The sequence below is a fragment of the Xenopus laevis genome, chromosome 5L (assembly GCF_017654675.1).
Source record: "Xenopus laevis strain J_2021 chromosome 5L, Xenopus_laevis_v10.1, whole genome shotgun sequence".
NCBI lineage: Eukaryota > Metazoa > Chordata > Amphibia > Anura > Pipidae > Xenopus > Xenopus laevis.
Genome location: NC_054379.1, coordinates 22,194,147 through 22,207,988, shown reverse-complemented (window position 1 = coordinate 22,207,988; position 13,842 = coordinate 22,194,147). Strand labels below are relative to the sequence as shown.

General features: G+C 43.3%; 1 protein-coding gene across 2 annotated transcripts in view; it reads right to left on the bottom strand.

Annotated features, from left to right (window-relative positions):
- The window catches only part of LOC108716514 (kinesin-like protein KIF6), a 142,251-nt gene continuing 128,409 nt past the window's right edge, over window positions 1-13,842 (bottom strand). For both annotated transcript variants that reach the window (XM_018262701.2, XM_018262702.2), the window contains exons 16-21: window positions 11,568-11,618; window positions 7,294-7,378; window positions 6,325-6,460; window positions 6,009-6,082; window positions 1,934-2,040; window positions 1-773 (exon numbers count right to left, since the gene is read on the bottom strand). In XM_018262701.2, coding sequence (XP_018118190.1) covers window positions 757-773; window positions 1,934-2,040; window positions 6,009-6,082; window positions 6,325-6,460; window positions 7,294-7,378; window positions 11,568-11,618 — 470 coding nt within the window. In that variant the 3' untranslated portion in view covers window positions 1-756. The remainder of the gene's footprint in view (window positions 774-1,933; window positions 2,041-6,008; window positions 6,083-6,324; window positions 6,461-7,293; window positions 7,379-11,567; window positions 11,619-13,842) is intronic.

Below are 13,842 nucleotides of genomic sequence, written 5' to 3'. Positions count from 1 at the left end.
TCAGAATTCTCAGTTTTTTATTTACAATAAAAAAAAAATCCGCTTTTTGGAACTTTAGCCTGTAACATCATTTCATTATACCTGTTAGAAATATCCTCTGGTGGGAATATAAAACCTTGATAAATACATGAGTGATGTTACAACTGTATAATTGTACATTGTGACATCACAAATGTCAGATACTTATATTATTTACACGACTTGCAAACAGTATAAACAGTGCATGGATCATAATAATATTAGAGTCGGTTGATGCACATTATATATATATACAGTGAGTGTGTGTGCAATGAGATAGCAAGTATAACATGTGCAGCTGAATCATTATATACACAGTGTCAATGAATAGGAAAGCAGCTCACTGGAGCAATCTCTGGTTCTGCTTGAGTTTTTAGGCACCAGGACCCCAGAGAATAAGGCACATAGTGGGTTATGCAATAAAAGACACTAAATTTGTCCAGGAGCAGTAACACATAGCAACCAATCAGCAGGTGGCCTTTACTGGTCACCTGTTTAAAAGCAAACATCTTATTGGTTGCTGTGGGTTACTGCTCCTGGGCAAACTTAGTGCATTTTATTACATATGGGGGATAGTGTCTGTGCTCACTTTCTGTAGCTCTGAGTGTTTCCCCATAATGAGCACATGGTGGTGTTATGACTCGGGTTGATTGGCTGGAGCTCTGTGGGTCCCATTACCGTGTCACACCGTAAACTAGACATTGTTACTCGCCAACTGCAGTTCCAGCACAGCCTGCATCATGGCTTCCCCGATCCTGTGAGAGAGAAGAGCAACTGTCAAATGGAAAAGATACAGTGAGAAGCAGACGCCGCCAGTTAATCACGTCCCCATTGTTCTCAATGTAACTTATTGGCACTGAGCCCCCATTGGTAGACGCATGTGACATCTCATAGGACGTTGATGATGTCACGCTGTTTACCATGTTATAAGCACAAGCCATTTTGGATGCAACATATGAGGCTCTGTGCTTGACAATCCTGTTATGTTTCTGTGGGAACCGGCCCAAAACAAGAGAACAAACAGGTGCAAGTGGAGACCTGCGCTGACTCAGGGAACAGCAGAACAAGCAAGTTTAATGGGCTGGAAAAGCGCTCGCCAGCAGCTATCAGACTGGCTTATTTTTAGACTGATACGTCACGGCGCTGTTTGATTGGGGGAGACCTGCTCGCAGAACATATGCTGATATTTCACAGAATTTATCTCTCATTGTAAGTCCAGTATTCGCTCCTCAACTGCAGCCTGTCCCCCCATATTTACTCATTATATTTCTCATTTCCTCATCATAATTAATCCTGGTAGAGCTGGGACAGATCTCTGATATTGCCCAGGGCTGAGCGTGCCCCTCTACATGACACAAGGCCATTGTATAAGAAAAACTATGGGGAACGATTGTCACGCAACTGCTCCTTTGGCTAGGTCACGGATATAACAGAAAGAGATCTATTGCCAATAGATTAGCCACAATAGTGCAAGCTATAACACTATATTTATTCTGCAGAATGCTTTTCCATACCTGAGTAAACAGCTCTAGAAGGTCTGGTTGTTTAGGATAGCAGCTGCCATATTAGCTTGGTGTGACATCACTTCCTGCCTGAGTTTCTCCCTGCTCACTCATAGCTCTGAGCTCAGATTACAGCAGGGAGGGGAGGAGGGGAGAGGTAGAGAGGAGCAAACTGAGCATGCTCAAGCCCTAGCCCTGGAGGTAAATGCTGAAAACAGGAAGTCTGATACAGACGTCCATGTATACAAAATAGAAGGAAAGAAATGCTGTTTCTTTTGACAGAGGACTCAGAGCAGCATTACTTTGAGGGTTTACTGGTGTATTTATATAGACCTTTCTAATTTTAGCCTTTCCTTCACCTTTAAAGGCACCATCGACTGCCCTGAGCCTGGCACCTTTGCACAGTCACTCACCTTTTCTTTGCAAAAGGTTCTGCCGTGCCCTGACAAAGGCCATGATATCTGCGTCTGTCTGGCTGTCCCCAGTCAACGGAATTGGAGTGTCTGACATCGGAGGAGCCCTGAAATAACATCAGCGCTCAGTGACATCCCGCTAATAACACGGAAACATTGCTGCTGAGGTTGAACCAACGCACATCCATCAGTCTCACAGAGAACCATATTTATATAACCCACAAGTGGAAACATGTAGGGGCATATTTACTTACGTGCTGTGGAAGGATCCACCATACCTCAGACGTTATTTCGAGGCGAATGCTCGTATTTATCAAAAATGCAAAACTTCATCTCGGCAAATAAATGTTGGCGTTCTTTCACCAGCTCAAAATAGTCATCTTAGCAAATTTTTTCTACCGTTACTTTCTTCCTAGCAAAACTTTATTAACTTACGCTTACGTCAATTTAAACATGGCGGGTACATACAGTTCATATATTGCTGGAAGAGGCCACTTTAAGGGGTTGTTCACCTTTTGAGTTAACTTTTAGTAGGATGTAGAGGGTGATATTCTGAGACAATTTGCAATTGGTTTTCATGTTTTATTATTTGTGGTTTTTGAGTTATTTTGCTTTTTATTCAGCAGCTCTTCGGGTTTGCAGTGTCAGCAATCTGGTTGCTAGGGTCCAAATGACCCTAGCAACCGTGCACTGATTTGAATGAGAATATGAATAGAAAAGTCAGGAGAAGAAGGCAAATAATTCATAAACTGTAAAAAATAAATAATGAAGACTAATAAGTTGCTTAGAATTGCTCATTCTATGACATACTAAAAGTTAACCTGAAGGTGAACCAACCCTTTAATATTATAAATGCCCAAGGAAGCAAAATTAAGACAAAGGAGATCCTCTATTGTCCTAGACATGAGCTTACCCTAAAACAAATGTGGTATGAGCTTCGAATAGTTAAAAAAGTGTAAATAACATTTATTTAACAATTTCAATTTGTAAACATAATCCCACATTAAAGTATAAAAAACGCCAGCGTCTTTATTTATGACTTTTTGGAATACGGGATATGATGTCACTGACATAACACTGCTGAGGATGTAGCTTCATCTTATCAATTCACCAGAACCTGGAGAAAAGAGTAACGAACCGAAACTTTCACACTTTGATACACTTGCGGTTTAACAATTGTTCGTGCTAGGCTTTTTCGTGAACTGCAATATTCGCCTTTTAGTTGATTGGCGAATTGTCATTATGGTGAATTTTGTTCATCAGTAAATTTGCCCCATAGTTCCCTCCTAAAACCCACATGGCAGCCACATGCATGGGCCAATAATCTGATTTAACCCTGGGTCAATAACCTTTAGGGTAAAGGCACACGGGCAGATTCGGGAGATTAGTTGCCCTGGCGACAAATTGCCTCTTCTTCGGGGTGACGATCTCCCCGAACTGCCGACTATAATGAAAAATCGCCAGCGGGATGGCGGGGCTTTATTTTCCGAAGTCGCCCAAAGTTTCCTTGTGAGGCAACTTCGGAAAACAAAGCGCCGCGAGTGCCATCCCGCTGGCGATTTTTCATTATAGCTGGCGGGGAGGCAGTTCGGGGAGATTGTCGCCTCGAGAAGAGGAGATTTGCCGCCGGGCCTACTAATCTCCCCGAATCTGACAGTGTGTCCTTACCCTTAATCTACTAAATGTATCTTTCTGGTAGGGATGCACCGAATCCACTATTTGGGATTCGGCCGGATCCCCGAATCCTTGGTGAAAGATTCAGCCGAATACTGAACTGAATCAGAATTTGCATTTGCAAATTAGGGGTAGGAAAGGAAAAAGTGGAAAAAAAATGTCTTTTGTGACGAAAAGTCATGTGATTTCCCTACCTGTCTCTAATTTACATATGCAAATTAGGATTCAGTTTGGCCAGGTACAAGGATTCGGCCGAATCCAAATTAAAAAGTCAGAACCCTGGCCAAATCCTGGATTCGGTGCATCCCTACTTTCTGGTGATTAAATCTAAATTTCCCTTTTTTACTGTTTCTCTTTGCTCAGGGGTCTCTTCTCTTGCTCACCACTAGATGGCAGCAGCATATCCCCATGAAACACAATCTCCTAAACATGATCGTGCCTGGATTATACACACATGTACATGCCATGATACACGGAGCAGCTGGAAACCTCTTCCACACTCTCTGTATAAACTGCAAAGCTTAAAGGAAAACTAACCCTGCATATTTGTGTTTACGCATATCAGGCTGCCATAATTGTTCTGCTCAAGTTGGATCATCCACAGACTCGAATGAAACAATGCCCCTGGTGGTGGAAAATGTTATGACACAATAAAGTATAAACTTTGTATCTCTAAGACCCAGGATCCCTCCCTTTTCTTCCCCTCAGCAAGGAAAGTCGGGTTTGCCAATTCTGAGCCCTGACACAATGTAGCAGAAGCCAGCTGGAGGAGAAATGACTTCTACTACATTGTTTCAGAACCACAGAAAAGAAAGGGTCAAACAAAGCTTTCAGTGGTATTTATCGTTATAATGTTTATTTAAGGTGCATTTGAAAATTATAGATTTAGAGTTTCTGCTTGGAAATTACCTTTAAAGGCACTATCTGGTTGCTATGGGTTATTGAAGGAAAATGCAGGTTTCTTAATGCAATGAGTCACCTGAAGTTACAGAATTACTCCCTGCAGGTTGTACCCACTGTTTTCTGAATTACCTGATGTCTGTGTTTCTTATGAGTGAACTCAGGATTTCATTGCACATTTAATATCTCCATAGCAACCGGTATTTACTATTCCTAAATATCCCAAAACCAGACCAAAATAACCTGAATGCAAAGCTGTATCCATGGCAAGAAAAACATGAGGGGTGTCTGGCATTTTACCAACTTGTCTCCTCCCATTGTCTCACCCGGGCCCAACCTTCCTGTTCACAGCCCTCCTGCTGTGTTATAATTCACTTTCAAGAAAGAGACGTTCTAGTGACCAAATGAGCACAATTCATCAGGAATCAGACTGCACATAGTCTGTACAGAGAGATCCCATAAAACTATGGCAGCATAGGTATTCCCTGTACTAAGCACAATTCAGCAGGAACAGCCTCCTAAGTTTGCTCATAGTCTGTACAGAGAGATACCATAAAACTATGGCAGCATAGATATTCCCATGTACTTAGCACAATTCAGCAGGAACAGCCCCCTAAATTTGACCATAGTCTGTAGAGAGAAATACCATAAAACTATGGCAGCATAGGTATTCCCTGTACTAAGCACAATTCAGCAGGAACAGTCCCCTAAGTTTGCTCATAACCTATACAGAGAAATACCATAAAACTATGGCAGCATAGGTATTCCCATGTACTGAGCACAATTCAGCAGGAACAGCCCCCAAAGTTTGACCATAGTCTGTACAGAGAAATACCATAAAACTATGGCAGCATAGGTATTCCCCTGTACTAAGCACAATTCAGCAGGAACAGTCCCCTAAGTTTGCTCATAACCTATACAGAGAAATACCATAAAACTATGGCAGCATAGGTATTCCCATGTACTGAGCACAATTCAGCAGGAACAGCCCCCAAAGTTTGACCATAGTCTGTACAGAGAAATACCATAAAACTATGGCAGCATAGGTATTCCCCTGTACTAAGCACAATTCAGCAGGAACAGTCCCCTAAGTTTGCTCATAACCTATACAGAGAAATACCATAAAACTATGGCAGCATAGATATTCCCTGTACTAAGCACAATTCAGCAGAAATCAGTGGGCAGGAGAGACAGGCCACTCTTTGCCACCCATGGGAACAGCACAGAAAACAGAATATGGAAGGAAACGTGAGGTCATAAACTTCCCACGCAGCGGCTCAGACCCAACAGGTGGCAGTTTTATGATGGGGGGATTATATTTCTCTATTTTATTTCAGGGTAGGTAGCCCTAACAGTCTGCAGGTTCTGCCTCTCCCCATGGGGCACCCAGTAAATTTCGGTCTCTCTTCCAGGCACTGCTCTCAAAGAGATCTATACTTAACTGAACTACAACTCCCAGCATCCTATCAAGAGACACATGCTGTTTTTATATATGTTGTACCTGCTCTGGTCGTGCACCTGTGGGGAAGGTGGGGCAGATGTGGTCATTCTTGCCTTGTGCACCTCCTGTTTAGCCTGTAAAGAAGAGAGGACAATCATTCACGTTGTGCTTACACTCTTCTACCAATAGGGGGTGACAGTCTAAAGCAGTCAGTAGATGTACAGTCAATGCAGGGAAATAGGAAGCCATTAGAAATGTGTTTCACTGTTTCCAATAAGGGCAGAACAGATGTTTGGTCCCATTCAGTTCAGTTTCTCTATATTTCTGGGGGAGGGAAGCTGCCATGTTGAACTGAAGAATGTGCTCAGGGACTTACCTGCAGATGTGCCTCCTCTTCAGCCCACCACCCCTCGAAGTCTTTCTGCAGCTTCACTTTTGCCTTTTCCAGAAGCAGCTGCAGGTGCTCGATCTCTGTCTTCAGGTTCTTGAGGCGGCTGAAGAGCGTTTTGTATCTGCGGTGAGAATAAGAGGCAATAAAATAACTACAATTAGAATGAATGAATATTTTCTTTCACTAGGAACAGTTCCCCTTTAAATACTACTGCGCTCCCCTACATTGCATTTTCTTCCATTCATCTGCAGGGGAGCGCAGGCGTAAACGCACTCAATTATTGTGAAGGGGGCTGTACTCACACAGACGCATGTATGCACCAAATGCAGGTTGAGACGCAGCAAGTTGCATCTCACCTGCATTCGTCGCATGCATGCGTCTGTGTGAGTACAGCCCCCTTCACAATAATTGAGTGCGTTTACTCCTGCACTCCCCTGCAGCTGAACGGAAGAAAGCGCAGCGCAGGAAAAAACGCCCACGTGTAAGAGCCCATAGCCATAACAGGTAGATTGTTCTCAGCTGTTCTTTAATATTTCTCCCCTGAATCACAGGGCTGAACTCCACGGCTCGATTTCTTCAGATCCGTGAGGAATCAGTCAGACGACCAGTCTGCATCCGATTGTTGGATGAAGACGCAGCATGCATCGTTCCCATCCGACAGTTGGATGCATGTTGTTTGTAGCTGCGATGTTTCATTAACTTACATTATATTCTGCGTCTCTGACTGGTCGTCTGTGTTTCCTCTCAGCGCATCAGATTTGAAGAAATCGCGCAGCGGAGTTCAGCCCTAAAGATCTACTTCAGGAATGGAACACTTACCTGACCAGTCATGGGCCAATTTTTGGACTGTTCCAATGGCCTGTACAAATATCTGACCAATCAGGCCACACATGCAGATGAACAAATCCCCAGAATCCCTTGCAAAGAGCGCACAGGGCTCACAATAGTCCCTACCGTTTCTTCTCTTCCTCCATCTGATCTCGTAGTTCTTCCTCAACCGGGTCGTACTGGTTCTGCTCATCAGAGGAGCTGGAGACGCCTGTGGGGAATTTGGAGGAAGACATTGTCTGAAAATTACAGGGATTAAAAGTAATTTCCTGGGATTGTAAAACTCATAGGCTGTCAATCAGCATGTCCCACTTACCTACTAACATAACCCTATGAAAGTACAGTACCCCAGGAGCCTTGTCCCCATCAGCCTAGCATTAGGATTATATGTCTGTGCATTATTTCATATTAGGGAGGGGACTAAGCATTATATTAGGAAGAAGAATGCAAATGATATATTATTCAGGGATCTATGCAATATATTTATTTTAGGGAGGGATCTGTGAATATTTATATTAGGGAGGAGCATGTGCATTATATATTAGGGAGGGGCCTGTGCATTATATTTATATTAGGGAGGGGCCTGTGCATTATATTTATATTAGGCAGGGCCCTGTGCATTATATTTATATTAGGGAGGGTCCTGTGCATTATATTTATATTAGGCAAGGGACCTATGCATTATATTTATATCAGGCAGGGACCTGTGCATTATATTTATATTAGGGAGGGGCCTATGCATTATATGTATATTAGGGAGGGGCCTGTGCATTATATATCGGGGAGGGGTCTATGCATTGTATTTATATTAGGGAGAGGCCTGTGCATTATATTTATATTAGGGAGGGACCTGTGCATTATATTTATATTAGGGAGGGGCATGTGCATTATATTATTGAGGGCCTATGCATTATATTATTTACAGAGGGTCCTCTGCATTATATATTAGGGAGGGGCCTCCCGGCCTGGAGCTTTGCATAATATTAAATTATGAAGGAGCCAGTGCATTTTATTATATTAGAGATGGCCCTGTGAATCGTATTTCATTAGGCATGGGCCTGTGCATTATATAATGTATTTATAATCAGATTGCTGGACTGAAGGTTGAATCTTTGATGGGCACAATGAGTCCCACCCCATGGGTGGCTGAATCAGCCCAGTTCTTTGGCTCATGCGTATATGTATGCACAGCTTTAGGGTGGCTTTCCTGCTAGAGAAAGGAACGTACCAAGAGAATGGGCCAGATTATAAGATTACGTCGTCTCTCCCCAGTTCAAATAGCCAAATTGACTGTGGAGTTGCAAGAGAATGAGTAATGGGTTAGAATAAAGCGAGCAAGGAGTGGGAGACGAAGCAAACGGTGTCCTTATGTGCTGTTCTCTATCTGATCCGACTCCTGCCAACAAGTACAGTTCCATCAGCCGGTCACTGCCAGGGAACTGGACGTGTGAGAGAACAAGTCTGTCAAAAGCAGAGTGATAATGAGCCCTTCCGCCTCTCAGCGCCACTTTATTCAGTTAATCCCCAGCTGTAACATGGATTAGATAAGGGGTTGTTGGACTTTAACACTCAGTATCCCATCGACAGTTACAGCTCTAGTTCAGCAATGGAGAATGGGGCCCATTCCGTATGGAAAATACTATACCAAGGTGTCAATTCTAGTGGACAAGGCATATACTGTACGTATTTACATTCAGAGGTATATCTGTACTTATTTGGGGTTCAGTGATAGATCTTCACCTTTTTCTCTGGGGATCCACAGACAGGTGTACAATCAACGATTTACCATTGAATAACCATTGCCTATAATACAGTACTAAAGGGGATTGTGGAGACTCAACGTAAACAGCCGGGGGAACCGTTTTTCTGGTCCCAACCTGCAGGTCAGTATTCTGATTTTTGGAGTGAAGTTGAAGGTGCCTAAACAGCCACTAGGGGTCACTGTATCCATAACATTACCCATAGTCATCGTTAGTACAAGTGGCTCAGATTTGCAGCTTCTTTGGTACAAAATTATAAGATAAACATAAAACTTAAGCAGATATGGGGATCTGGTTAGCTGCCAGCCCACCAGTGAACAAAGATATTTAAAGGGGAACTTCAGCTAAACACTCTCATTACATTTTTGCAAGGAAACGTAATTCTAACAACTTTTCAATATAAAGTAATTATATGATTTAACAGGTTATAAAGTCTGGATGTCTATATTCTCTGCACCAATGGTTTTAACTCAAAATGGTCATGCAGGGGATCTGTTGTGGTCGGTCAAAAGTTTGGGTACCAGTGAGCCCAAAGTCCGACACTGGAAGTATTTATTATTTACCCATCATGGCCAGTCCTGTGCTTGTCTTCTTGCCCTTATGTAGATGTCACAATGTAGCATGTGCCACTATGTGGGGCTTGTATTTGAACCCCCTACCTCAACTCCCCCCCAGCAGCCGAACAATGGGAAGGTAACCAGATAACAGCTCCCTGGTAGATCTAAGAACAGCACTCAACAGTAAAATCCAGGTCCCACTGCGACTCCTTCAGTTACATTGAGTAGGAGAAACAACAGCCTGCCAGAAAGCAGTTCCATCCTAAAGTGCTGGCTCTTTCTGAAAGCACATGACCAGGCAAAATGACCGGAGATGGCTGCCTACACACCAATATTACAACCAAAAAAAATACACTTGCTGGTTCAGAAATGACATTTTATATTGTAGAGTGAATTATTTGCAGTGTAAAAAGTGTAATTTAGAAATAAAAACGACATTAAAAAAATCACGACAGAATCCTTTTAACTTGTTTGCATCCCTCTCTGCATACAATCCAGTGTTTTGTTATTAAAAACAGCAGGAATTCTTTTTAAAGACCCGCTATTTTTGTTCTTCCTTTTTGGGGCTTATTTTTAGGCACTTGCAGGCTCGGTTCAACGTTACACAAACTGGCACAGTCCAGCAGGAGGAGCCGCTCATTTTCAGCGCAAACAGGATTTTAAAAGATATAATTTAGTTTCCTTTTTAGGGAACCAGCATTAAATCAAACAATTTGAAATTAACCTTCAAATAGGCAACAGCTGTTTGTCCTGCTCTGGGGCCAGCGTGTGGGTGTTATTTGGGAGAGAGGGGGCAGCAAGGGGTGACACTGATTCCTATTTATAGCCCGGTTCTTCCAAACAAGCTCAAATAAACTCTGACAATGTATATGTCTGCGTATTCCCCTTCTGATTGGATGAAATAGGGTGTATTACTAAATATTATTAGGAACTGTGCATAAATCAAACATCTTCCTACTGTCATTTACCATTAACATAACCCTGTTGTACGTGACCGGACACACAGCACAAAATAAAACAAATAGGACTCGCTAGTGTGAAAAGGGGTTTAGAGAAGACTCTCACCCAGGATCACGCTTGTAAAATCAGAATCAGTTTATTAGTTTCTGAGCCTCCTACATTAATATCATATGCCCAATCTGTACGTTCTAGTCCTGCCAAATTCAAGTGTTACAGAGTCTTTGCGCCTCTCTCTGTAAGCTGCCATCAGTATTCTAGTCCCACCCATTAGTACTCTAGTCCCACCCATTCCATGAGTTATACCCTCCCAGCCCCTACTCCTGTAAGCTGCTATTAGAATTCGTTTCACCCATTAGTACTCTAGTCCCACCCATTAGTTTTTCCCAATCTGTACGTTCTAGTCTTGCCGAATTCAGGTGTTACAGACTCTTTGCGCCTCTCTCTGTAAGCTGCCATCAGTATTCTAGTCCCACCCATTAGTATTCTAGTCCCACCCATTCCATGAGTTATACCCTCCCAGCCCCTACTCCTGTAAACTGCTATTAGAATTCTAGTCTCATCCATTAGTACTCTAGTCCCACCCATTCCATGCGTTATACCCTCCCAGCCCCTACTCCTGTAAGCTTCTATTAGTATTCTAGTCCCACCCATTCCCTGAGTTACACACCCCCAGCCCCTACTCCTGTAAGCTTCCATTAGTATTCTAGTCCCAACCTTTCCTTGAGTTACACACCCCCAGCCCCTCCTCCTGTAAGCTTCCATTAGTATTCTAGTCCCACCCATTCCTTGAGTTACACACTCTCAGCCCCTCCTCCTATAAGCTTTCATTAGTATTCTAGTCCCATCCATTCCATGAGTTATACACTCCAGGCGTGTCCTCCCAGCATTGTGTTCATTGACTAGGGGCAGTGGGTGGTGCTGCCATAATAGCAGCAGTTGGCATGTAGTGCTTGAATACAGGAAGTGGAGCTTGAATAAAGACATGGGTGGAGCTTGAGTAGAGGAAGTGGAGGGTGCATATGCAATGACTGAGGTGATTTCTCCAATGCTTCAGGCCGTGCCGTTTTATAAATACAAGTCATTATTGCTATAATGATCTGGGACCCATCTCTGTGCCACTTACCCAATGCTGCCCTTTGGATCCTTCGTTGTTCTACATCCCCTTTCAGGTGATCTGGAACAAATAAAATCTCAGTGAGCTCTTTGGTACCTTGGGACGATAACACACAGTGTATATATTCCCCATTTCATGCCTGATGGTTTCTTAGTGTTACACAGCCCTTTGGGCTTCTGTGGGTTGTAGTTAAACTACAGCTGTGAGGCCACAGACTGGTAAAAAATGACATACAGAACCAGTCAATACTAATCACTTGCATGATCCGTAGAATAAAGACATGGGGACAAAATACCAACTGCTTTCCCATAACTACCCCCTTTCCCTTGCCTAATTTGCTTTTTGTCCCCTTTTTTAAAACATCTTCATAGAACGAGGCTGCCATGATAGTTGCACCCAAGAATCTCAGGGCACTAGGTGATTTCTAAAAGGTCTGAAGCCTGAGCTCTATTTTAGGCGAGTCGCTTTAAACACTAGGCCAGTTGTTGCCAAGCTGTGGGGTTGGTCCCACTGAGGGGTACTGGAGCGGTGGTAGGGGTAAGTCTGAAAGGTAAGTGGGGGGGGGGGGGTGGAGAAGAATGCCTGTATGCTCTCATTGATACACCTGAAACACCACCTAGAAGGTCAGGTAGGGTGAACATGGAGATAGGCACTTATTTGCTGTAGGGATGCACCGAATCCAGGTTTCAGACGAATCTTTCTGCCCGGCCAAACAGAAATCGAATCCTAATTTGCAGGGCGGGGAGGGAAATTGTGAGACAAAACAAGGAAGTAAAAATGGTTTCCCCTTCCCACCCCTAATTTACATATGCAAATTAGTATTAGGTTCGGTTTTAGGCCGAATCTTTTGCGAAGGATTTTGGGGTAGGCCGAATCCAAAATAGTGGATATGGTGCATCCCTAATTTGCTGCCCTTGAACTATAGCAGGGTTTGGACTGAGTGCTTATATTTGCCCTTATAAAGCAGTGTGATCCTAATGTTTCTATATATCTGTAACCTTGTTGTGAGCTAATGGGGTCCCAGCCTGAAGGTCAGTTAGGGTGAGATTTGGGGTGAGTGCTTATTTGTGCCCTGGGTACCCCTGGAACTATAGCAGGGTGGCTGTTACCCCAATGTTTCTATATATCTGTAACCTTGTTATGAGCTAAGGGGGCCCAGTCTGAAGGCCAGTTAGGGTGAGATTTGGGGTGAGTGCTTATTTGTGCCCTGGGTACCCCTGGAACTATAGCAGGGTGACTGTTACCCCAATGTTTCTATATATCTGTAACCTTGTTATGAGCTAAGGGGGCCCAGACTGAAGGCCAGTTAGGTGGAGATTTGGGGTGAGTGCTTATTTGGGCCCTGGGTACCCCTGGAACTATAGTAGGGTGACTGTTCTATTGAGCAAAGGTTGCACCTCCAAGGGGAAGGGGGTGACAAGGAATTCACTACACCACGTTCTGTTGGCCCTGCTAATAGACTTTTGCTGAGCAGCTTTATCTAGACATTACAAGCATTATTTTTGGCCCAGAGTACTGTACTTGGGATCTACACGTTTCATTGAGTTCAGGGGAATAAATCAGCTGAATATGGATAAAACAGAAGAATTATTAAGAGAAGAGCATTGGGCTGACTGGACAATATAGTTATTTACAAGGTGAAGCACATTTCTGCTATAAATAGCCATTAACAGACAATTAGGTTTTCCAGCAAAAAGTATTCTCTGCTTTGGAGATAACATTCTTGTTAAGGAGTCGGCTAAAGCCCAGCTTGTCTTGGCTGAAATGTACACTGGGGAAATATAAGAACTTGCTCAGCCTGCCGCTCGCTGTCATTAAATCTCCCCATAGATCTGTTAGCTTTGGCAGCGACTTTTATACTGAGGCACCAAAGAGGTAAGAGGAGTAGAGAAAAAGTCTTAGCAGATAGAAGGGGAATGAGGAAGATCAGAATCATTACTATTTACATGTATTCATAAAGTGCAAACATATTCCACAGTGCTGTACAGAAGGGTACAACAGACATAGCACTTACCTACCTGATCCCCATTGTAAGCAGCAGTCCTGTCCTGCTTTATGACTGAGATTCTAGCTATCTGTATAACAGAACAATCTGTCCCAGTGGCTGCACAGATTCTATCTGATCCCCATTGTAAGCAACAGTCCTGTCCTGCTTTATGGCTGAGATTCTAGCTCTCTGTATAACAGAACATTCTTCCCCGGTGGCTGCACAGATTCTATCTGATCCCCATTGTAAGCAGCAGTCCTGCCCTGCTTTATGGCTGAGATTCTAGCTCTCTGTATA